The sequence below is a fragment of the Pteropus alecto genome, unplaced genomic scaffold, assembly GCF_000325575.1.
Source record: "Pteropus alecto unplaced genomic scaffold, ASM32557v1 scaffold42, whole genome shotgun sequence".
Taxonomy (NCBI): Eukaryota; Metazoa; Chordata; class Mammalia; order Chiroptera; family Pteropodidae; genus Pteropus; species Pteropus alecto.
Window position 1 is genome coordinate 11,798,110 of NW_006434825.1, and position 23,525 is coordinate 11,821,634.

Genomic DNA, 23,525 nt, shown 5'->3' on the forward strand with positions numbered 1-23,525 from the left:
GCCGCGCGGGACCGGGGCCATGTGTCGCGCGCGGCTCCGCCTCCCGCCGGTCCTCTGAGGCGGCGGCCGGGGGTAACACAGAGAGGCAGGCAGGCAGGCAGGCAGGCAGGCGTCTATCAAGGCCATTCGTGCACATGGCAGGTGTAGCGGACTGAACTGGGGCAGGGCCTTTTTCTCTGGTTCGGACCACCCTGATGGGACTCAACGGGCCCCGCCCCGTCTGGCCTAGCTTGGCCTGCCAAAGTCCCGCAAGCTCTGCAGGCAGGCTAGTGGGCAGACCCCAGCCCCACGTCTACCACCCGCCTGCGAAGGATGCGGGGGTGGGGAAGCGCTACCCGACCCGCTCCAGAGTCAACTTTGGGTAAGGGCGGCCGCCTGCCTGCCAGCCGCAGCCCGGGCTTAGGACCCTCACAGGGTTTCCGACCATAGCCTGGCTAGGATGTAGGTGAACGCTCCTCTGCTTGTCTCCCCACTGGGAGTGCACGCAACCTCCCCCCTCAACTCTTTGGAACTCATGCGTAAGTTCTTCGTAAAGGGGAGGGTCAAGTAATGTGGGGCGGGAGGTATTGCACGTGGGACTTCACCCCCGACCAACGTTAGAGAATCTGGCCTGATACGATGAGGTAGCTCAGGTTAGGCTCAGCCCCCGCCCTTCTCTCTGAGTGACCAGGCCCCAGCTGTGGGTGGGTTGGCCCGCGGTGTTAGTGAAGGAAGAGAGGAAGGAAGCCAAGGAGGTGAGATTGGACGTGTCAGTCTCCTACACATTATTAGGTCTCTGAGGCACAACCTAATCCTCATATCTGCCCCTCCCAGAGTCATCTGTCCTCCTCCCACAGAGGTGAATGATTCCATAAGAAAGGTAATGATAAGGTGAGATTCAATGGAGGGGAAAATAGAATCCAGGCCTGAGACCCCTGAGACCAGTGCCCAGCTAGAGGCTAGGCTGGAAACGCATTGGGGGCAAAGCACATTTGGGCTGTGGGGCTCAGATTCAGACTCTGTGGGGCCCTTCTGAAGTCCTGGTGGTAGAACTAGAGCTGAAAGCTGCAAAAAGTCAGGCTTCCCTCACTTGCTTTCTCACTTTCCAACAGCTCTAGTGTGATCTGTGAACAGGTAGTAAGCTGGTTGGGGCTTGGGAAATTGCCCTTAATGATGGCTCCAGGGACCCCATTGAGTTCTGGGAGAAGGGGAGTATCTAGTCATAGGGTAGTCTTCCGACAGGCTTTGTAAAAGCATTTCCGATTGAATGATAAATTAAGGGACCAGTTTATTGAATACCATGGGATTTTGGAAGAGATAGCTTGTCAACCCTTGATTCCTCTGACCCAGCATGGTTTCTGAGCTGTAGTTCTTGTGGGGACTTAAAAAGCTGCTAAGTCTCTGCAGTCCTGACCTAAGCAGTAAACAGGTGTCTTAGAGGAGTTGAGTTAGACCTATGATGCAGCAAGCCTCCACCTCCGGATTTCCCCCATCTTGTGTATTTCCCTGGGTTATGGTTTTTTTTCTGATCATTGGGTTTTGGCCTTGGAAGTTTTCCTGCAGTTGAATTGTTCTGTCTAGTCATTCTCCCTGATTAGGGTATTCAGGCAAGGATCTGTCCAGATCTCTCTCACCAGGGTCTGCCTTCTCTCTGAACTCAATCTTCGTAGTCCACATCCCAGCCCATGATCACATGGAAGTCAGGTTCATTCAGTGGTCTCAAGAGAGGCGTGGTTTGTCAGTGGAGTTGGGCAACAAGGAGGGATTGACTACTCACAGAACACACAAAGGATCAGTATGGTGGAATTTCTTAGTGCAAGAAGCAGTTCTTTCAAGACCCTCTTTAATTGTCTAGATTGGTTCTTTCTAGGATACAGGTTTTGGTGAGTTAGGCTTAAGGCAGTGGATTAATTTGCACATTCCAAGGCCCTAGATGGCTTGATCACAAGGTCAAAAGATACTGTTCCTTCTCCAAGGTTACACTAGAGTAGGAGGAATTCAGTTCCCTCCCTTTCATTCCAGTACTTCTAGAAGTTCCCTATATAACTTCTGTGTTTGGAGTCAGCTATCTATTGCTAGGCATCCTGATCCCCCAGGAATCCTTGATCTTTCTGGAACTTGGCAGGCCATCTGGGTGGGTCTCAGAGATAAGAGGAGAATGCTGAGGTTCTCCAGAATCTGTCTTCATCTTATATTTGTGTAGGGCTGACTTGGAAAGTGAGGCTTGGCACCGTGCAGTCGGGATGTGGCTGCATAAGCATGGGGGCAGGGTATGAGGATGCTTGGGTCCTCAACCAGCTCAAAACTAGGTCCGTTAGTGACAAGGAGCCCAGCTCTCCTCTCTGAGCCACATCTCATTTTATTCTGTTTTTGCAGTTGGTGGGTTGAGATGGGATGAATGGTTTAAGAGATGCAGGATTCTCAAATTTTAGAACTGGAAGCCACCTTTTATCAAAAAATTCTAGAATTCCCTTACTGAGGTATTAGTATCTTGCTTGAAATGATTTTTTTTCTCCTTTCTCACCAATAATCAGTTTATTCAGCAACCATTCTTTGGGCCCTTTCTATGTGTCAGATTCCAGGCTGAGGCTGGAGCACCCAGTCCTGGTGCTGGGGAAAGGAGGTCATAGTCGTGGGGGAAACAGGGGTATTGTTGCTCTTAATGTGCTGAGGGCTAGGTTGAAGGGACTCATAGGGGAGGGGCTCTGGCCCCTGTGCAGAAGAGGGGGCTTCTGAATGATTAGAGCACCAAAGAGGAAAGGCTTTTGGTGAGCCCACACTCCTCTTCAGTACACAGAGCAAGGTATACCTCCAGACGATGGGCCCAGGAAGGTCCGGGGTCCCTTGAGTAAGGCTGTTCCCACTTTAAATTGCTATGGCTGTTGATTTTAGGTGCTGTCTTCTACAGCCTGGCCTTCTTCCATCCCTCACGGGTCTCTGCTGGGTGTTCTCCCAGCACCTAGGAATCGCACCAGCATTTTGCGGTCTGTGGCCTTTCTGTTCCCTGCCTGGAGCCTAAGTTTGTGGCTTTTGCTTCTTTACTGAGACTCTCTCAAATCACTTATATAAGTGCCCAGTGCTCCTGGAGTGGTACCCATCAGGAAGGACATCTTCCCAGAGTGAGACAGAGAGGCACCTTCCTTAGGATAAAGGAGAATAGTCCTTTTAGTGAGAGGTGGATCCGAAAACTCTCCTATAGGATGGACACTGAAAGTTGTGCAGGATTTCTGTGGGCTGGGGTTGAGCTGAATGTCCTGATGGGCTTTTTTTTTTTTTTTTTGGTCCTGTTGGGCCATCTGAGGATCTTTGTGTGTTTGGAGTTGAATTTGGGTTGGCTACGACTTCTCTGGCTTTGAGATTCTGTGATTCTCTTGCTCTGACCATATGTGGCAGGAATCCTTGACTCCTTCCCTGAAGGAAGTGGCAGCGTGTGGGCTATCCTTGGAATGACTTACAGGCCACTGAGATATCATTCTGGTCAGCACCCTGACCACTAGGTGTGTGTGGCACTTTTCCCCCTCTCACTTTGTCAGCTAGAATGTGTCTTCCTGGAAAGAATCCTTTGTTCAAGTCTGGCTGCGACTGCAGAAGTGTCTTAGTGGTCAGGGAAGAGGGATACAAGAGGGCCAGGTTTAGCCCTGCTCATCACCGACTCCCATCACCGACTGATGAGAACTTCCTCTCACTGACCTGGGCCTTCCTCCTTATGTGTTACTGGTACCTGTTCTGTGCCAACTTCCTAAGCTGAAGAGGGGGCTACCTGGAGAAGGAGAACCCCCATCAGGAGAGAAGTATGTCCAAGATGCCTGGGAACTGAGGGCTATTTACCTCAGGAAACTAGAGGAATTTGTTTCTTAAAGCCTCAGGTAGTCCTTTAGAGCCACTGGGTCTCACCAGGGCAGAGACTGCTCCTCTGGAAGGCTGTCTGTGTGTAGAGACATTGGTCCCACTTGTTAGAGGTGGTTTCAGGCCTAGGAGAATGCAAGTCTGAGTTGTCTCTCCGGTGTAAACCTGCCTTGGTGGCTGAGCAGGCACCCAAGGGCTTTCTGTCTTGAGGGCCATGGAGCTTGCAGATTTCAGAGAAGAAAAGGCCTGGGCTCCTATCCTCACCACCTCATTTTGCTTTCCGCTACTTGACACTGGCTCTCAGCTATTACAGTACAGGTCAATTTCATGGACATTTTAATGCTGGCTCTGCTAGTAGCCTTGTGTAGTCTTGAAATTTTTTCTTAACCCATTGGAGTCTTGGTTTCCTCATCTACAAAGTGATGATAATCATACCAGCTTTACAGGGCTGTGAGGTTTAAAGGTGAGAACACACACAACTGTTTGGCTTACAGGAGACATTCCCTCTGCCGCCCTGGGGACTCCATGTCCAGCCCTTGATTACCCTGCTTAGTTTCAGAGTGTTACACTGGTACTGGCCAGGCATAGTGGCTAACCATGGGGTAGTCACTTAGGAGCTTTAGGGCCCACAGGGGGAGCCAAATCCATGTGTACCTAACCAGAAAGAAAGTTCATGGAAGAGAGCTGGCTAAGACAGGGACCCCAGAGATCTCTGAGCCAGCTGGGAAAGGGAGGCTAGTCTGGGATTGAGGAAGTGCAGAGCAGAGGCCAGAATGTAGATCTCAGGATACAACTTCTGGGCCATGCAGGGCAGTCTGAAGGCTCTGGAGCCATCCCTCTCGGCGGAAGAGGAAAAGGCCTTCAGAGTGCAAGGGAGCATCTAGACCTCAGAGGTCTGCCTCAAGAAAGGGTTCTGTCCTGGCACCAGACCTTGGCTAATTTCTCTCCAGATTTTAGGCTGCAGGGTGGTAAACAAGGCAGGTGCCAGTTCCGGGTTGAGGCTGCTCAATGGTTCGGCGTCCCTGCGGGAGGCTGAGACACCCACCTTCTTCTTGGCTCTTGACCTAGTGTTCACCTAGGCCCTGACAGTAACTCCTTACAGCTGGGTTCTCTATACCCTCAGTTGATTACCCTTAACATTGCTGCAATTAACTGATGCGATATCACAAGGGAGAGGAGGCACAGACTAGAGTCCAGGCCTTTAAGGGTAGGGTTGTGTGCCTGCTGTTCAGCCACAGCTGTCCCTCAGGTGACTGGGACTTTGGGAGTGAGAGAGAGTTGGAGCGGGAGCGAAGCCCCACTTGCCACATACCTCAGACAAACAGATGGCTGGGTGAATGACAGGATCGTTTCCTGACAACTCAAATAGGAGATGTAGGTGGAGGGGAAGGGGGTCACTTGGTCACTTAGATTGAGCAGAGTTTTCTCACAACTCATTCCTTCTCCAGAGAAGAAGGGCTGGCCTCTTAGCCCTGGCTCCTAGGCGTTCATGGACTTTGTCAACAAATAGTTATTGAGGACCAAGCTAGGCACCGTGGAAACAGGGGCACACTGGTCAGAGAGATAGACCATAAACAAATACGTAAGAGTGACAATCTCATGCAGTGACAAGTTCTAAGAAAACAACACAGGATGGTGAAATGAATAAGCAGCTACTTTAGACTGAGTAGTCAGGGAAGTTATCTGTAATGAGGTGACATTTGAGCTGACACATGGGTGACAAGAACCAGTCTCCTGAAGATTTAGGGAGAAGAATGATCCAGGTAGAAAGAGCAACAGTTGCAAAGCCCTAGGATGAGAACAGGCTTAGCATGTTTCAGAAACAAGAAAATGCCTAGTGCCTGTCAAGGAAGGAGGGTTGGGTGGGGGTGGCAAGGAGATAAAGTTGGACAGCCAGGAGGGCAGGTCGCCCAAGGCCTTGAAGGCAGAATAAGTGGTTCAGACTTTGTCAGTGGAGAATGGGAAAGGAAGTCATTGGAGGGCCATAGGACAGGATACATAGCACCTCTCAGACCATGAATTCAGAGGGGCAGTTTGTTCCTGAAGAACAGGCACCCTGCAGTGTCTTCCTGTCTGCTGGGCTGTATACTGCATTTCTCCTCTCCCTGCAATACAAGTCTATGCTGTGGGCCCAAGAAGTTTAAGCCAAGGTTGGCTATAAGTCCCACCCCTTGGAGGAGTCCTTCCCAGCCTATGTGCTTCAGGGCTATTAGGGACTTGGCAGAAAGTAATTGTGAGGGTAATAGCCACCATTGGTCCCGATTTCAAGGACCCCACTACGAGCTCAGCTCATCTGCTGATGTTCCCTGTGCACCTTGGTGATGAGTCCTCAAACATGTGAGCATCTTTCTGTGCATTAGTCTGGAGTTAGTGATATCCTCTTCCTCATCACTGTCCTGCCCCAGGTCCAGCAAGGCCAGGATCTCTCTGCTGAGATGGTAGAGCTGGGTCGTGACTGACGATTTGGAGAAACTGAAATCATCTCCCATGAAAACAATTGTTTGGTGGAAATCTGCCTGGTACCTTTGTTTAGAGGCAGAAGTCTTTGTCTGAGAAAGCCAAGGTCAGAGATAGGGGTTCTCTGTGAGTGTGTGCTCAGCCATCTCCAGATCATTTGTGACTGGGAATCTTGGTTCTGGAGTCCCCTAAACCTGATTTCATCCAGTTCTACCATCTGTTAGGTTAATGACCTTGAGCATGTTAAAGTTAGCTAACCTCATTTTGCTCATCTCTAACATGGGTGTTGACTCAGGGTGCTAGGGACAAACACATGTAAAGCCCTTAGCATATTTTTATACTTAGAGATGTTATCAGCTGGACAATGCTATTTCAAGTTTTGTCCCTGGAGACACTGACTTAGAATTTAAGGATAAAAATGAAGTTTTTCTATTACCTAACAGGATCTCCTGGGCCAGAGGTTTTAACCTGGGGTCTATGACTGAACCTCAGCGGGTATAAACAACCTGAAATTTTTCACAAGGCTGGGGCATCCCGCCTCTGCACAAAATATTTGGGAGAGGGCCACAGTTTTTGAGACATTCTTAGAGGGTCTTTGCACCCACAGAGACCTAAGGGGCAGTGAAGGCTGATGCTCAGTGTGCAAGAGGTCATCGAGGTCATTTCTGCTCCTCAAGGAGCCTGGCCTCAGTCAGCCTGCGGACTGTTGGGGTGAAGCAGGAGATGGCGTGGTCAGCGGCCCTCTCAGAAGAGCCGTAGGAGAAGCCGTCATGAAGGTCAGTCCCCCATCTGATGTGAGGCTGCCTCTGAGCCTTGGCATTCTGTTTCTTTCCAGGCTGTTCTTCCACAGTAACTGTATTAGAAACAAAGTTAGGGCTTGCTGGCTGCCCTGGGGGATGTCCTCCCAGCCTGGCCCAGACCTCTCCCCTATGTTGCATGGGGGTGGGAGCGGGGCTCTGCACTGGGCTTCTTTTTCTGGATTCAGGAATGCTGCCTCCCAGCCATGAGTTGGAAGCTTTATGGCAGATTTAGAGTCAGAAACTGTAAGTCTTGTAGTTTGCTGGGCCATGCTCTGTGCAGGGAGATTGGGAGTGTGGCAAGAACCACACCAGAATCCTCAGGGCCCAGAGCTACAGTGTTTAGGCAGAGGAGTGGCCCTTGGGTGTGTTGATATGGGGTTGGAGATCAGCCTTTGAGTCTGGAAAGGAGTCTGTCCCTAAAGAGGTGGGGTCTGAGCAGTGGAAGAACAGGGACTGACCAGGCGGATGGACAAAGGGAGGACAAAACGGTGGGCAAGCACCCGGCAAGTCCTGGTGTGTTTGTGTGTAGAGATGAATCGACGTAGGAGAGAATGGCTGGGGAGGTAGGAGAGAATGGTGTGGATGGCCACTGGTGGAGCTTTGAGGGTTTGGCCTTTAACCCAAAGATGAGGGTGCTGAAGGCGAGGGACATAGCGTTGCGGTTTAGAGCTCAGGGACGCAAAAGTGTCAGAGAAAGCACTGGCCTCAGCCAGAGGACCCAGTGTTGACACTGATGTACTGGATGAGCTTGGAGCAAGAATCTCCACATTGCTCAGTTTTCCCACCTGTGAAGTGGGATGACAGTGGAATCTGACCACATGGCTATTGTGATCATCACATGGAAATATACAAATCAAGGTCAAGCAGACCTTGAATGAGGCTGGTGTAGGCTTCAGTCACATTTTTAAAAAAAAAGCCTCAATCCACATAGTTTTGAAAGTTCCCTCTCACACTTTCTGGGAACCCTCCTGTTACTCAGGAGAGCTCCCTCTGGCCTGCTTTGCCCTGTCCCACTGGACCAAAGGTCTCTTCTGTCCCTTTATCCCTGCACCCTCTTCACTCTGCCACTACTTCTGCCGAGTAGTTTTTGTATTAGCAAGTTATCACACCATTAAGAACAAAATTGAAAAAAGGAAAAAATACCCCCACACTTCCTCTGCCTCACCGACCCACCACATGGCAACACTTTTCTTGTCTTTGGATCAGCTTCTAACCTTAGTTTCCCTCACCCTCCATCTCAGGCTTCCCAGTTTTGTCCCTGGTTTTTTTTTTTTTTTTTTTGTCCTTATCTCTTTTCATTTCCCCCAGACATTTGCTTATTCTGTTTCTTTTGATAAGCATACTCTTCAAGACCTTCCCTGAGGGCTGTCCATCCTTACTGAGGAGGGAAAGATGGCCCTCACCCACTCTCTCGGCTCTCCGCCTGCCCCAGAGCTCTCGGGGCAGGGTAGGGGTCTGGGCAAGGCATCTTGGTGGTAAAACAGTGAGGTCGCAGCAAAGTCTGGCTGCAGTGAGTGAGCTAAGCATAGTGAATACTAGGGTTGAAGAGGCAGAGATACGTGGGGCTGTGCCCTGCCTCAAGTAATCCAAGTTTGTGTGTGGATACAGCTACGGTCTGACCCCTTGGAAATCTGATCAGAACAGTACAGCTGAGACTAGCCACGGATCCTGTGCTTTTCCCGCTTGTCGATTCGTTTCTTGGCAGAGTGTAAACTGGGACATACCTTGTGTTCCTGTGTAACAGGCATGGCCTGGTCCAAGTTTTCTTCTCTGCTTATTTTAGACTTTCCTGGACATTTCTTAGTCATCCCAGCACTGAGCTGCTATTTTTAGTGCCACCACCTCCTAGGGGACCTAAAATAAAGCTGGCTCAGCTTCCTGGCCCCTCATTGGCTGAAGTGTTGGTCACAAGCAGGGAGATTGGCTAGGTTGAGGATAAGCCATTGTCTCCCTATACTGTTCCTCCCCACTGGCTCCTCTGGTCTTGGGTGAGGTCACGGACTGGAGCGAACTAGCTCTTACCATGTTGAGCTGAGGACTTTACCAGGTTCCATTAGTGAGGCTTCACAACCACTGGCAACATCAAGATTCCATCTCCATTTTACAGAGGAGGCAGCTGAGGCCCTAAGAAAGGCAGTGACTTGCATTACCTCCTACCACTGCTGATGGTTGTCTGCCAGGATCGAACCCAACTCCTCACTGCTTTGGTTCAGATCCTGTTTTCAGGAGTGAGGGGCTGGGTTCCTCTACAGTCAAACAGCTACAGAATAACACATGGTTCTGCTGTCATAGGGTCCTGCAGTGAGATGTGGTCGTCCTTAGTCATATGGGGCCTAGCAAAGCCCAAGGGATTTTCTCTTCTAGCACCCTGAGGGCCGTGATGTCTGTAGCTGGAAGGGGACTTCTTGCACCCAGAGATTGGAGAGGGGCAGCCCTTCCTAATGAAGGCAGTGCTAAAGAATGGGGGTCTGAAGAGATTAAATATTTCCCCCTCACAGCCTCCATTTCCCTTCTCCACATCCCTCATCTATTTCTCTGTGATCCCCTGAACTTGTTACTAGCTCTGAAATCGGTAGGGGTTACCCTCATCAATGAAATAATGCCCTACAGTTTTTTCCCGGGTTTTTTTTTTTTTTTTTTTTTTTGTCCTTATCTCTTTTCATTTCCCCCAGACATTTGCTTATTCTGTTTCTTTTGATAAGCATACTCTTCAAGACCTTCCCTGAGGGCTGTCCATCCTTACTGAGGAGGGAAAGATGGCCCTCACCCACTCTCTCGGCTCTCCGCCTGCCCCAGAGCTCTCGGGGCAGGGTAGGGGTCTGGGCAAGGCATCTTGGTGGTAAAACAGTGAGGTCGCAGCAAAGTCTGGCTGCAGTGAGTGAGCTAAGCATAGTGAATACTAGGGTTGAAGAGGCAGAGATACGTGGGGCTGTGCCCTGCCTCAAGTAATCCAAGTTTGTGTGTGGATACAGCTACAGTCTGACCCCTTGGAAATCTGATCAGAACAGTACAGCTGAGACTAGCCACGGATCCTGTGCTTTTCCCGCTTGTCGATTCGTTTCTTGGCAGAGTGTAAACTGGGACATACCTTGTGTTCCTGTGTAACAGGCATGGCCTGGTCCAAGTTTTCTTCTCTGCTTATTTTAGACTTTCCTGGACATTTCTTAGTCATCCCAGCACTGAGCTGCTATTTTTAGTGCCACCACCTCCTAGGGGACCTAAAATAAAGCTGGCTCAGCTTCCTGGCCCCTCATTGGCTGAAGTGTTGGTCACAAGCAGGGAGATTGGCTAGGTTGAGGATAAGCCATTGTCTCCCTATACTGTTCCTCCCCACTGGCTCCTCTGGTCTTGGGTGAGGTCACAGGGACTGGAGCGAACTAGCTCTTACCATGTTGAGCTGAGGACTTTACCAGGTTCCATTAGTGAGGCTTCACAACCACTGGCAACATCAAGATTCCATCTCCATTTTACAGAGGAGGCAGCTGAGGCCCTAAGAAAGGCAGTGACTTGCATTACCTCCTACCACTGCTGATGGTTGTCTGCCAGGATCGAACCCAACTCCTCACTGCTTTGGTTCAGATCCTGTTTTCAGGAGTGAGGGGCTGGGTTCCTCTACAGTCAAACAGCTACAGAATAACACATGGTTCTGCTGTCATAGGGTCCTGCAGTGAGATGTGGTCTTCCTTAGTCATATGGGGCCTAGCAAAGCCCAAGGGATTTTCTCTTCTAGCACCCTGAGGGCCGTGATGTCTGTAGCTGGAAGGGGACTTCTTGCACCCAGAGATTGGAGAGGGGCAGCCCTTCCTAATGAAGGCAGTGCTAAAGAATGGGGGTCTGAAGAGATTAAATATTTCCCCCTCACAGCCTCCATTTCCCTTCTCCACATCCCTCATCTATTTCTCTGTGATCCCCTGAACTTGTTACTAGCTCTGAAATCGGTAGGGGTTACCCTCATCAATGAAATAATGCCCTAGAAAGGGCCAGGTGTTAACCTAGCCTCAAAGATGTAAACTTCCCCCTCAAGACTGAGGGGGGTCACTTGCTATTTTTCTAGCAAGTGGGGCCTTGAGGAGCCTTTACCCCACTCTCACTGAGTCTTCCTTCATCTGCCAGTAAAGTGCTGGGGCAATGTTGAGGCCCTGAGGACTATAATAGAAGACACTTCACATACAGACATCAGTAGTTCCTGGCCTGCAAGATGGGAAGAAGAGCAATAGCTCCAGCCTTGCAGGTTGTTGAGAGGATTAAATGAAAAGCTATGGGGAGAGTGCTTAGTTCCTCCTTTAAGGTCCATCCCCTCATTGGGCACTGGAGGGCTTGCTCTGACCTTCCTTTGTCCTGGCTCCACCCTCAGCACCTATCCTGTGCCCCTTATAGCCCTTTGTCTCATCAACCAGAGCACCTCAAAGGAGAGGCTAAGTCGGCTCCACTTCTGGGCTTCTTGCACTGGTCTGTATTAGGAGAGGTCTCTACCAGTTCTCCAGGGCCTCTCCATGTTCCCTATGTGAACAGATTTCAGCAAAGGACTTTAATCATGCTCTAGGAGGCCAGGGCGGGGAGGGGGCCAGTGAAGAATCAGCAGCTGGTGCAGTATCAACACCCCCTCCCCACCCCCGGCCTTGCTGGTCTTGCAGGTCTCAACGAGGCCGGGTGACGCTCCAGAATGGGAGACAAGCCAATTTGGGAGCAGATTGGATCCAGCTTCATTCAACATTACTACCAGTTATTTGATAACGACAGAACCCAACTAGGCGCAATTTACGTAAGTGTGCAGCTCTAAGACAGAAACAAGACCCAGGGGATCAGTTCAGAGGTTGGGCCAATTCTTCTCAGTTCACAAGTTCTGGTAGCCCTCACTGGATTTGGCTGCACCCTTCTATCTGAGCTTCTGTCCCTGGGACAGGGGGCCTGAGACCTGGCCCAACAACCTAGTCTATACATTCTATCATGTTCCCCAAGAGTGGAGATCCTGGTACCCTGAGCATGGTGTTCTAAGCTGGCCATTTCATAGTTTTAGAAAGTGCCTCTGTTCCAGATTGGGCAGCAGCAGGCAGAGGTTAGGCTCATGGTGCCCTCTGGAGGCAGCAGCCATGAGCATCGTCAGTGCAAAGCTGAGCTCTCCTGGGAGCCTCAGGTCTGGTTTACATTTGAGGCCAAAAGCTCCTGAATGTTCGTGGGAAACAAATGGGGTTAGCCCAGAGAGGCTAGTATGTCCTTTGAGAAGCCCTTCTATGTAGGCATTGTTTGCTACTATTTCACTGGTGTTCATATACACCGAGAACTACTTGTATTTGACCTTGCCCAAGACTTGGTCACAGAAATATGATTGGTCAGGCTATGCCTAGCAGGTGTGCCTGGGATGAGAGTGATAGGAGTCATCCAGCATAGCCTCAGAGCCTGACTGGGCTATGGGCAGACTCTTCTGTTGCCCTGCAAAAAGTGAGGTTGATTCAAGAATTTTGGAGAAAAGAAAGGGATCTTATCACTGGAGGGCCAAATCCAGCACAGGTATTATTTGATTGTTATTATCATAGACAGAGGAATTTTTTAAAACTTGAACTGATCTGACTCTAGGATCCTGGCACTTTTTCCTCACTGCACCTTAACATAAATTAAAGCAGGTCTGACCCAAAGAAGAGAGTTAGCAAAGTCCTAAAAGAATACTTTGTTTATTTTATTTCATATAATCTTCAGCCTATGTCCCCTTTGAATATCAGGAAACTGAGACTCAGAAAAATAGGTAACTTGTCTAATGTCACAGGTGGTAAGTAGCAGAGGTACTTTTGAGTTCTGCCCCTGAAGGGAAGATCTGGAGGGGAGGAGGGCGAAGCTGGTGGGATGCCTTGGGAGGCCTTGTCAGCCTCCAGCGCTCCCTGACCCCATGGAAGCCCCCATGGATAGGGCCTCAGTGGACCCCAGTCTGGGCTCAAGATGGTGATGAACTTAGGATGTTTCCAGGTTGTTTCTGCTGGCTTCTCTGGAACTGATGCTGATCGATGACACAGCAGGGTGGCTTTTGGCTGAGCCTTGGCCACATACGGCCAGCCTGGGGCTCATGCATATCAGAGGTTAAATAATCTCTTGAATAAAAACTGAGAAATGGACTTACTTAATAAGTCTGTAATTTATTGGCCATTCAGAGCCCGGGCTCTGAGACAATGGGGGCGTAATTAAAGAAGTTGTTAATAGAAAGTTTGGAAGCTGTCTTCAGTACCCTTCTTTAGACAGGCATGGACTCATCTCCCCATGATTCTTTTTAGGGTCTTTTCAGGGCCTCTGAGATATTCTTTATGCTCTGAGACCCTGACTCCTGGTTGCCTGGTTTTCAGATTGACGCATCATGCCTTACGTGGGAAGGACAGCAATTCCAGGGGAAAGCTGCCATTGTGGAGAAGTTATCTGTAAGTAAGGGCCAGGGCTGGGTTATAGACAGCTCCTTCCCTGCCCTGCTGACCACAGCCTACCACCCACTCTTTCTCTTGCAGAGCCTTCCGTTCCAGAAAATCCAGCACAGCATCACGGCGCAGGACCATCAGCCCACGCCGGATAGCTGCATCATCAGTATGGTTGTGGGCCAGTTAAAGGTAATAGTGCTGCTAGAGAGAAGCAGGCAGGCAGAGGAGAGCCCTGCGCCCCTGCCTTCCCTGTTTTACGACCTGCTTATCAAGGGACACCCAGACAAAGTGACTGTCTAGAGCTATGTAGATCAGTACAATAGCCACCAGCCACATGTGGTGATTTTTTAATTACATTAATTAAAATGAAATAAAATGTAGTTCCTCAGTTATACTAGCTCTATTTCAAGTCCTCATTAACTTGTAGCTGCCCATTGGACAGCACAGACATAGAATGTTTCTGTTGTTGCAGAAAATTCTATTGGAGAGCACTGGTCTAGAGCCTTTTTGGAAAAGGGACAAGATGTATAGAAGCAGGATGAGGCTATGGTGCCAAGCCGGTGGGCCTTCATATTGCCCCAAGGCATAGGTGGGACTTCTGCAAGCAGTTGACCTTGGACAGACCAGCTGGGTACCAAGTAGCACTCCCCTGTTTGAGTCTGTGCTGCCACTATGTAAGTTGGCTGCTGACTCCTTCACTTGAGCAAAGCAGATTCCTGGAACTCCTGTTTCTCTCTGCATCTTCCCTTCCCCTTCTCAAGACTTGTCCTCTTCAGAGCCTTCCTGCAGCCCCTCAGCACCCCTACCTCGAGAACTCTTCTAGGATCTCCTACCTATTGTGCTTAGCAGACTGGAGCCAGATTGTTAGTTTCCAAAAAGCCTCTCCTTCCTAAAGCAGGACAGATTGGCTGACCTTTGACCAGGTCCCACCCTCCTGGGCCTGTGTCATGGAGGGGCTCAGAATAACAGACTTTCTCCCTAGGCTAGGCAGGGCTTCCTGAGTCTAATACAGTGGTGGCGGGAGGGGGCCCTTGCTCTCTGCAGTAGACTCAGGGACCTGGCTTCTGGCCTGGACTTTCTTGTCAGTTTCTCCTGCCTGTCCGAGATGCCCTGCCCAGAATCTGCTCAGATAGGCCCTTTGAAGTGAGGAAGTCTCTCCAGGGGTCTCAGTGCCCACTTCCCCAGGCAGGGGTCAGTCAGCAGCGCCCCTTCCCACATGGTTTTAGGTTCTTTCTTGTATTTCTGTTCAATTCCAAGCCCTCAAAAGACTGATTTGCCTCCTTGCTGATAATTCCCAGGAAAACTGGTGATATTAGAGACAGCACTGATTAGCTGGGCTCCTACCTCAACTAGGCCTCATCATGGTCTTTTGCAGTTTGACTGGAGGTCTCTTGCTTTTCTGTTTTCAACAGATCGCCTGATAGCGATACTTTATTTTTTCCCCTGTAGAGCTGTGATCACAGTGTGAACTCAGTTTTGAGCCTTTTCTCAGATATTTGGCCACAGTCAGTATTAGCAATAGCTTTTCCTGATCGGACACTAAGAGTGTTTAGAATACTGTAAACTTACATGGTGAGTACTGCATAACTTTTTCAAATTGATCACTTGTGCTTAGAGACGTGGGCTCAGAGGCAGATATGTTCTCTGCTCTTGCTGTAGCTAACTAGTGAATTGTTGTGTAATTTAAGCACACACAGCAGTGTTTCATATGTTATATCAATTCACATTCACAATTTTCCCTTGGCTATACTGGGATTTGAGTCCAAGACAGTAAGGCATGATCCCAAAGTCAGCATCCTATGCCCAGTTCCCCTATCACTGAACTCTCTTCCTGTTCCTTTGCCCCCCTTACTGAATGGTTTTTCTCTCCCTACAGGCTGATGAAGACCCCATCATGGGGTTCCACCAGATGTTCCTATTAAAGAACATCAATGATGCTTGGGTTTGCACCAATGACATGTTCAGGCTTGCCCTGCACAACTTCGGCTGACCTCCTCCCAGCCAGGCACTCATGCTGTTTCCTCCTCCCTCCTCTTCCCAATACTATTCACACTCCTCCAGATGCTCCAAATATCATACACAAATGAGCAGGGCCGCGGTGGTAGTGGGCGCAGTGCGCTGCTGCTACCGAGGTATTGTGCATGATGTTTGGACGCTAGACTAGTTGCATCTGACAGGAGAAGTTTGTGTTGTACCAGCGCATGCCTTGGAAAGACTTAAGTAATGCAAAAGGTAAAAAATTTTTTGTTTTTTTTGTTTTTTTTTTTAATCTACTGACAAGTTGCTCTAGTAACCCAAAGAAGTGAAGGAGAAAGCAGCTGCCTCACCGCCCAGATATTGATTTGTTCGGATGTTTCAATGCCTCATGATACAATAAAACCACAAAAGTTTTCTTAACAGTTTAAATTGTTTTAATTAGTTTAATAGTGCGCTGGGCATCAATAACAACCCTGCCCCATTGGCTCTCTCATGTCTCACCCTCCTACATCTACCCCAGCTCAGCAGTACCTATTGCAAGGAGAAAACTACTGAAGCAGCACTCCCATCTAGCTTCTCAGATGCCATGTAGGATAGCATTCCCCTTCCCAGCCCATGCGGTCTTGAGAAAGTGAGCCGCAGACAGAGCTCAAGGCTGGCCTGAAGCTTCCCTTGCACTGAAGCCTCTGCAGTCAGTTGTGACACCTGTGACCTCTACAGTGGGTAGGGTCAGGCTGTCATAATGAGAGATGACCCAGAATCCCACCAAAGATGGAGAGGCCTTGGCAAAAAGGCCCATCAAGTTCAGGTGCTCTGTACTGAGGACCCAGTGAAACCAAGGATGAGCAGAGCTTTGAGGAAGAGGGGCCTGTTCTATCTCCAGAAGGGTCAAGATCATGTCCAGGGTGCCTCACAAACCTCAAGCCAAGAAGAGGGGAGCTCAGATCTTGTACCACTGCTTTAGATATCGTTGCTCAAAGGCAAGTGTCCAGAACAGCCAGCCAGATCCAAGCCTGGTTGGGTTGAAATATAGATTTAGAGCTATGACAGAAGGCCATCTGAATTGGGAGGGATTTGTACTTTAGGATTTCTCACCCCTCACACTTTTCCTCAAGGTATCTTTAGGCTTTCTATTCCCTCCCTTGTCATGCATCTTCAAATTCCAAGAAGTCTTAGCTATTGGTGCAGTTTATGCTCCTCAGTTTTGGGGACAGAGGTCTTGCCCAGGGCAAATCTTGCCCTTTAGCCCTGAGACCTTGTGGCAAGGTAGCAACCACAGGCTAAAACCAAACCCAGGACTTGGGCTGGTGCCCTGTTGGGGGGTTTAGGATTAATGAGGGCACCACAGCTATGCCTAACCTGTACCATTCCTTTCTTCTTGTACAATGGGTGGAGGCCAAGGACTTCCTCATACTCCTGGAGGTTGTCTGGCTGTACTGGGCACAGGGCTGGATGATGTACTGTTTGAGAGGACAGCATACTCAGGAGATTTCAGTGGGACTGATTTCTAGGCTACTGTGTATATGGGGGTGGGAGTGCAGGAGAGAGGTAGACGCCTGTTGCCTCTTAAACCACCCTGTATAAAATTACAGTATAGCATCTTCCATGTACGCGTGCCTGAAATATCTGCAATAAAGAGGTGTTTGTAAACTGTGTTTTTTTCCTTCCTGAGGGTGCCATGTTGGGCAAGGGGATGTTGAGGGACAATAGGGAACAATGTGATGTTTGTGGTGGGACTGTTTCCTGCTCTTGTAATTCCTGGGCCTTCTGACATCGCTGGTCGCCTCAGGCATTATGAGAACAGCCTGGATGGCCGAGTTGACCCAGTCCTAGGCCCATCATGAGTCCATGCCCTGGGAGTGGGCATGGACCAGGCGGGATATCCTGAGCAGGATATCCTGAGGCTTGTAGGGCTTTGGGAGGTACAGCACATGGACGTTCTCTGCCTCAGCCCCGCTAGACTCCCCGGACCCCGCTGGCACAGGGGCGGGGCGGGGCGGGGCGGCGGAGGAAACCCGGCTCGAGGAACGATGAGGCATCCGCTCCCAGCCCGGAACCTTTCTTCTCCATTAGGTGTAGGTTCCGGGAGCCAAAGATCGGGCGGGCCGGAAGTGGAGGCGGTTGGTGAAGTTGGAGGGGCTCAGGGACGCGGTGCGGGCCGCGGTTTGTGGGCTGCGGGTGGTGACCAGCATCCTGCTGTCTGGCCCCGGTGCGGCTGTACTCGGCTGGATAGTGCGCAGCGGCAGCGACACGAACCCGGCGCGGACAGGGCGCCCGTGGCTGGGCCCATGGCCTCCTGCGCGAGCATCGACATCGAGGACGCCACGCAGCACCTACGGGACATCCTCAAGCTGGACCGGCCCACGGGGGGTGAGCCAGGACAGCGGGATTGGGCCTTCGCAGAACAAGCAGAGGGGCGGTTCGGGCCAGGGTCTCTCACAGGTCCCACAGGTCCCTCCGGACCGGCTCTGCATCCTCCCTGCTGGTGAGGGCAGACGAGGATCAGAGCGATAAACCCGTAAGCTTGCTCCCCGAAGGGCATAGTCTCCTGGGTGCAATCCCTCCCAATCCCACCCCGTTTCGCCTCGTCCTTCAGCGTCTTGACTGAAGGTGAGGCCCGGCTCTGAATCCTCAGGGCCCCTTTGGTGTCCTGGCCCCAAGATCTCTAGTGTTCCTGGGACTGGCCTGGATTTCCTACCCTTTGCCATGTTTCATAGGCCTAGTCTGGTGCTCTGTATGATGAGTTCTGTGTCTACACTAGGTTCTGTGCTCCTGAAGAGCTGTAGATCCCCCTCTGCAACTTGCACTTCTCTCTAGAATAGACTCCGGGCATGCTGTTCTGAAATTGATGTTCAGGAGGAAAGTGACCACCCCCAATTCTGCGCCCTTTCTGGGATTAAAGCAAATCACAGACTGCATGGCCTTGATTGTATTAGGCTACAAACGTCTGCAACCCTTAGTTTATTTCCATTTATTTAAACTTTATTTGGGCTTGCAGTGACACCTCAAAACTGCTTCTGCCCTCAAGGAGCCTCCAGAACATAGATCCAAAGGAAATTGTAATATAATGCTGTTGTCATTGAAAGAGGAGTGTTTTGGTATTTTGTTGGGGTTAGGGTAGGTAGAATGGGGGCTGGAGAGTGCCTGAGAACAGGTCTGAAAGAGGAGACAATGTTTAGGCTATATCTGGTAATATGAACAGGAGCTTGGCTGTCAGGAAAGGCATCCACAAACAGGAAATCACACATGTGAAGGTACGAAAGTTTCCTGAGTAGTTCAGGGACCCATGAAAAGTTATAGTGGTTGAAAGACTGGCTGGTGATGGTGTTATAGTTGTGCAATGGTCAGAACTGTGAGTTGGTGTTTCCTCAGACCCTGTTCTTAAACCTGCTGGGAGTCTCAAACTGGCTGCTACTGGAAGCAGGCACTGGTGCTCGCTCTGGGTGGGTTTAGCTACCCACTGTTCCCTGAGAAAATCCATCTCCTGCTTAAAACCATTGAGTCCTTTTCCCCAGGCCTGGAGCATGCTCCCTTTACTCATGAGTTTGGCTTAGGCCTCTTATTCTCATCAGCTGCTGTGTAGATTAGATTCCACAAAGTTTTGGTGGAGACCCTAGCATGGCCAACCTTGTGCAGCTTGTGTATTTGTCCTCATGGTAGCCTGCCTGGCAGAGAAACGGTCAGCTTACCCCTGAGCAGCTAAGATGGATCTGAACCAAGTTAAGTGGCCTTGAGGCTTTACTCTGAACTCTGTTTATTGATTGGTACTTGATTCTCCTGCTTGCCGAGTAGCTCTGGCTCATCTCCTCTCACTGGAGGACTATGTCGGACCCCAGACTGTTTTGTGACTAGAAACTTATTGCAAACCTGACTGTGGAGCCCTAGTCTCCTTGCCACCTGAGAGTTTTGAAGTGGTGTCAGAGCCTATGAGGGTACTTGAAACTTGGCCAGTGGCAAATAACTGAAAACTGTCTTTCCTAACTCTACACACTACCCCATAGTTTCTTTCCTCTTTCTTCAGCTCCTTTATGTCCGTTCATCCTGAGTTTACCTACATAAGGTGGCTTCTTTTGAGCCATTTCTCTGTGAGGCAGGCTCCTTCCTTTCTTGCTCTCATATCTTATCAGTGTCCTTCTATGCCTCAGGAGCCCATCCTCTCTTCTCCAACCCCTGCCACTACCTTAGTCTAGATCCTGGGGTCTCTCACCCAGATTCTCAGCTATTCTGCATACTGCCTTAGAGCAATCAGCCCTCTGGGCAGTGCTGACCATGTCACCTTCCTTTTTTAAACTCTTCTGTGGCTCTCATTGCCACAGAGAATCTAAGCACCCTAGCCTCATACCTGAGATCTCCGCAGCCTTGTTTTCCCTCCATCCTTCCCATATTTGTGTGTTCCAGCCACACTGGCTCTAATGGTACCTCTTCTGTGAACTCTTATCCTGACGCTTCCCATGCCTTACCTCAAGTACAGAGTCCCTCTGTCCTGAGCCAGGCTTGAGTATTAATTGGCCCCAGAGGGTCCTTGATAGCTTGTACCCAGCCCCCAGGTAGAAGAGCCTTATGCTCATCTTTGATCCTGGCATACATTGGGTTCACCATCAGTGTTTATGGAATGAAAGATGAACAAAGGGCCCTCTTTCCCAAGGACATGCCTCAGTCGAGTGTTCCTAGGGCACCTCATGGTTCTGGAAGGAAGCTCCACAGGAGGCGAGACCAGTTGGCAGGTAGAACAACCTCATGATAGTGGCTCTCTCTGTCCCCAGGCCCCAGTTCAGAGAGCCAACGGCCATCTAACGCCTACAATGGGGACCTCAATGGACTCCTGGTCCCAGACCCCCTCTGCTCAGGTGATGGTACTTCAGCAAACAAGCCTGGTCTCCGGGCCATGCCACCTATTAACCTGCAGGAGAAGCAGGTCATGTGAGTGCCTGAGAGATGACAGTGGTGGTGATGGGATCTTTGGGGTGTCTGTTAGCTGAAGTCATGAGATGGGGGGAGATAAGGACCAGCAGCCTCTGCTGCTCCCCCACTAGATGCTCTAGGATAGGATGGAGCGCTTAACCACACTGAGTTTGCATGAAGTATGAGGGATGAGGACAAGCTCAAGGGCTTGGCTTGAATTTGAAGTTTAGGCACTTGGTTTATCATTCCCATGGAGGGAGGTGAGCAAAGGGAGCTATGGGTCTGGAGACCAGTGAACCAGGCAGAGCTGTGCATCTGGGACTGGACACCTTCCCCATGGTGGCTGTATCCTCTCCCCTTCCGAACCCTGGCCATTGAGACTTTGGGCGAACGAGAATCAAGCTTGTACACACCTTCCCCCAGCTGCCTTTCAGGAGATGACAGCTCTACCTGCATTGGGATTTTGGCCAAGGAGGTGGAGATTGTGGCCAGCAGTGACTCTAGCATCTCGAGCAAGGCACGAGGGAGCAACAAGGTAAGTACCAGAATGTTGTGGCATGTATGGCCCACTCAGCCTCTCCCTCCCCTCTCCCATGCTGCCAGTTCCTATGGGGACCACTTTATCAGGCAGGTAGTGTGCCCCAGTCTCAGGAAGCCAGGATTGGTTACCAAGTGTCTGTAGGAGTCTGGTCCCAGGAGTTGTAATTGGGTGGCTGGGCTTGCACATGTGGCCTCCCTCTACTGTCCCCAGGGATACTAGGGACCACCTAAGCTCTGAGAATGCTGCCTCAGCCCTCAGCTTCTACGACCTTCCTCACCCTTGGTTCTCAGGTGAAAATCCAGCCTGTTGCCAAGTATGACTGGGAGCAGAAATACTACTACGGCAACCTGATTGCTGTGTCCAACTCCTTCTTGGCCTATGCCATTCGGGGTGAGTAGGGGCAGGGGAGAGGTGGGAGGTATTCTGCTAGAAGTCCCAGAGATGCAGATTCAGTGTCAGGCCACTCAGCCCACTCAGACCTTGGGGATACAATGGAAGACTTGTCTGTGCTGCCCCTAACTCTTCCAGGCTTGGGGAGCCAAGTGGGAGAATCAAGCTTGAGACTTGTGGTGGCAATGAGGCAGGCAAGGGCAGCTTCTCTGCTGCTGCCTGGGCCTAGACACTCATGGCCAACTGCTGTCCTGATTCCAGCTGCCAACAATGGCTCAGCGATGGTGCGGGTGATCAGCGTCAGCACTTCGGAACGGACCTTACTCAAGGGCTTCACAGGCAGTGTGGCTGACCTGACCTTTGCACACCTCAACTCTTCACAGCTGGCCTGCCTGGATGAGGCAGGCAACCTGTTTGTGTGGCGCTTGGCTCTGGTTAATGGCAAAATTCAGTATCCTTTCCCTAGGGTGGGATGGGGGAACTGAAAAAAGATGGGCAGAGCTGGGGGTGCCAGACACACCTCATCATCCACCTGTCTAGCCCTTAACGGCCTGCTCAGAGAAGAGATTTTGGTTCATATCCGGCAGCCAGAGGGTACACCACTGAACCACTTTCGTAGAATCATCTGGTGCCCCTTCATCCCTGAGGAGAGTGAGGATTGCTGTGAGGAGGGCAGCCCAACGGTGGCCCTGTTGCATGAAGACCGGGTGAGAAGGCTAGGCATGGGGAGAGGGGAGGAGACAGAGCAGCTATGGCGTGGGCCTGGGTTGAATACTCACCTCCTTGTATTCTCTAGGCTGAGGTGTGGGACCTAGACATGCTCCGCTCCAACCACAGCACCTGGCCTGTGGATGTCAGCCAAATCAAGCAGGGCTTCATTGTGGTGAAAGGCCATAGCACAGTAAGTCTGCAACTGCCTGCCTCCCCTGCCCTCCCCGCTTTCTTGTATCCCTCATCTATTCCCCATATCCACAGCTGCCCAGGTAGCTTTATGGCATTCTGCCCATGGTGAATCTGAGCACAAAGTGACCCTTACCTGTGGCACTCATGCCTAACGTGTCTGCACCTCGTGGGTCTGGTCTTCTTTATGGCCTCCCATTCATTCCGTCTTTCATACAGATGTGCAGATCCATAATGGGTCAGCCCAGCTCACTGCCATTCTAATCTGAGATGGGCTGCTACCACCTCTAGTAAGGTGGCAAAGCAAAGCTCTTTGGGTTTTTCCCAGTACCTGAGTGAAGGGGCCCTCTCACCTGATGGGACTGTCCTGGCCACTGCAAGCCATGATGGCTTCATCAAATTCTGGCAGATCTACATTGAGGGGCAGGATGAGCCAAGGTAAGGCAGGGCCTGAGTGACTGGGAACCCCCAGGTAGGGGACTAGATCACCCACTTAGGCCCAGGCGCCTCATCTGCCTGCTTGCAGGTGTCTGCACGAGTGGAAGCCTCATGATGGGCGGCCCCTTTCCTGCCTCCTATTCTGTGACAACCACAAGAAACAGGACCCTGAGTGAGTGAATGGGCAGGCACGTGGGTGGTGGACTGGACCTTGAGTTCTCATTGTGGGGACCAGACAGCCATTCAGGGCCTTATCGCTTTGCAGTGTCCCTTTCTGGAGGTTCCTCATTACTGGCGCTGACCAGAATCGGGAGCTGAAGATGTGGTGCACAGTGTCCTGGACCTGCCTGCAGACTATTCGGTAAGGATGGGCTGGAGAGCTGGTCAGGGGTAACAAGTTTGGGGAAGTGGGTTCTTACTACTCTCTCAATTTCATTCATCCTGCCTTGTGGCCCCTTAGCTTCTCCCCAGATATCTTCAGCTCAGTGAGTGTTCCCCCTAGCCTCAAAGTTTGCCTGGACCTCTCAGCAGAATACCTGATTCTCAGTGATGTGCAACGGAAGGTAGACTGCAGTGGGGCACCCTGGGCAGAACTGGTATTAGGGAGGGCATGGGTGTGTGGCACATCCGCAGCCCTCACAGCCTTTGAGGTCAGCTGTGAATGCACTGCCCCTGCAGGTCCTCTACGTGATGGAGCTGCTGCAGAACCAGGAGGAGGGCCGTGCCTGCTTCAGCTCCATCTCTGAGTTCCTGCTTACCCACCCTGTCCTGAGCTTTGGTATCCAGGTCGTGAGTCGCTGCCGACTGCGGCACACTGAGGTGCTGCCTGCCGAGGAAGAGAACGACAGCCTAGGGGCTGGTGAGCTGCTCAGGGCCAGAAATGTATGTTTACGTGTAGGG

At 50.8% G+C, this 23,525-nt stretch overlaps 2 protein-coding genes across 6 annotated transcripts in view; both read left to right on the forward strand.

The window, feature by feature from the left end:
* The window catches only part of NUTF2 (nuclear transport factor 2), a 16,178-nt gene extending 295 nt beyond the window's left edge, over positions 1-15,883 (forward strand). The window contains exons 2-6 of one of the 2 annotated variants that reach the window (XM_006909779.3): positions 6,890-7,058; positions 11,717-11,844; positions 13,412-13,483; positions 13,568-13,666; positions 15,354-15,883. In XM_006909779.3, coding sequence (XP_006909841.1) covers positions 11,746-11,844; positions 13,412-13,483; positions 13,568-13,666; positions 15,354-15,467 — 384 coding nt within the window. In that variant the 5' untranslated portion in view covers positions 6,890-7,058; positions 11,717-11,745 and the 3' untranslated portion in view covers positions 15,468-15,883. The remainder of the gene's footprint in view (positions 1-6,889; positions 7,059-11,716; positions 11,845-13,411; positions 13,484-13,567; positions 13,667-15,353) is intronic. The other variant, XM_006909778.3, reaches the window with a different exon arrangement.
* Positions 15,884-17,517: 1,634 nt separating this feature from the next.
* Positions 17,518-23,525, forward strand: part of EDC4 (enhancer of mRNA decapping 4) — an 11,564-nt gene continuing 5,556 nt past the window's right edge. For 2 of the 4 annotated variants that reach the window (XM_025045288.1, XM_025045289.1), the window contains exons 1-12: positions 17,542-17,824; positions 20,218-20,374; positions 20,780-20,891; positions 21,188-21,287; positions 21,549-21,738; positions 21,847-21,994; positions 22,084-22,188; positions 22,516-22,625; positions 22,714-22,797; positions 22,891-22,986; positions 23,086-23,188; positions 23,304-23,523. In XM_025045288.1, coding sequence (XP_024901056.1) covers positions 17,743-17,824; positions 20,218-20,374; positions 20,780-20,891; positions 21,188-21,287; positions 21,549-21,738; positions 21,847-21,994; positions 22,084-22,188; positions 22,516-22,625; positions 22,714-22,797; positions 22,891-22,986; positions 23,086-23,188; positions 23,304-23,523 — 1,507 coding nt within the window. In that variant the 5' untranslated portion in view covers positions 17,542-17,742. Of the gene's footprint in view, positions 17,825-20,217; positions 20,375-20,779; positions 20,892-21,187; positions 21,288-21,548; positions 21,739-21,846; positions 21,995-22,083; positions 22,189-22,515; positions 22,626-22,713; positions 22,798-22,890; positions 22,987-23,085; positions 23,189-23,303; positions 23,524-23,525 lie in introns of all 4 variants that reach the window. The other 2 variants (XM_006909781.2, XM_006909780.3) reach the window with 2 other exon arrangements.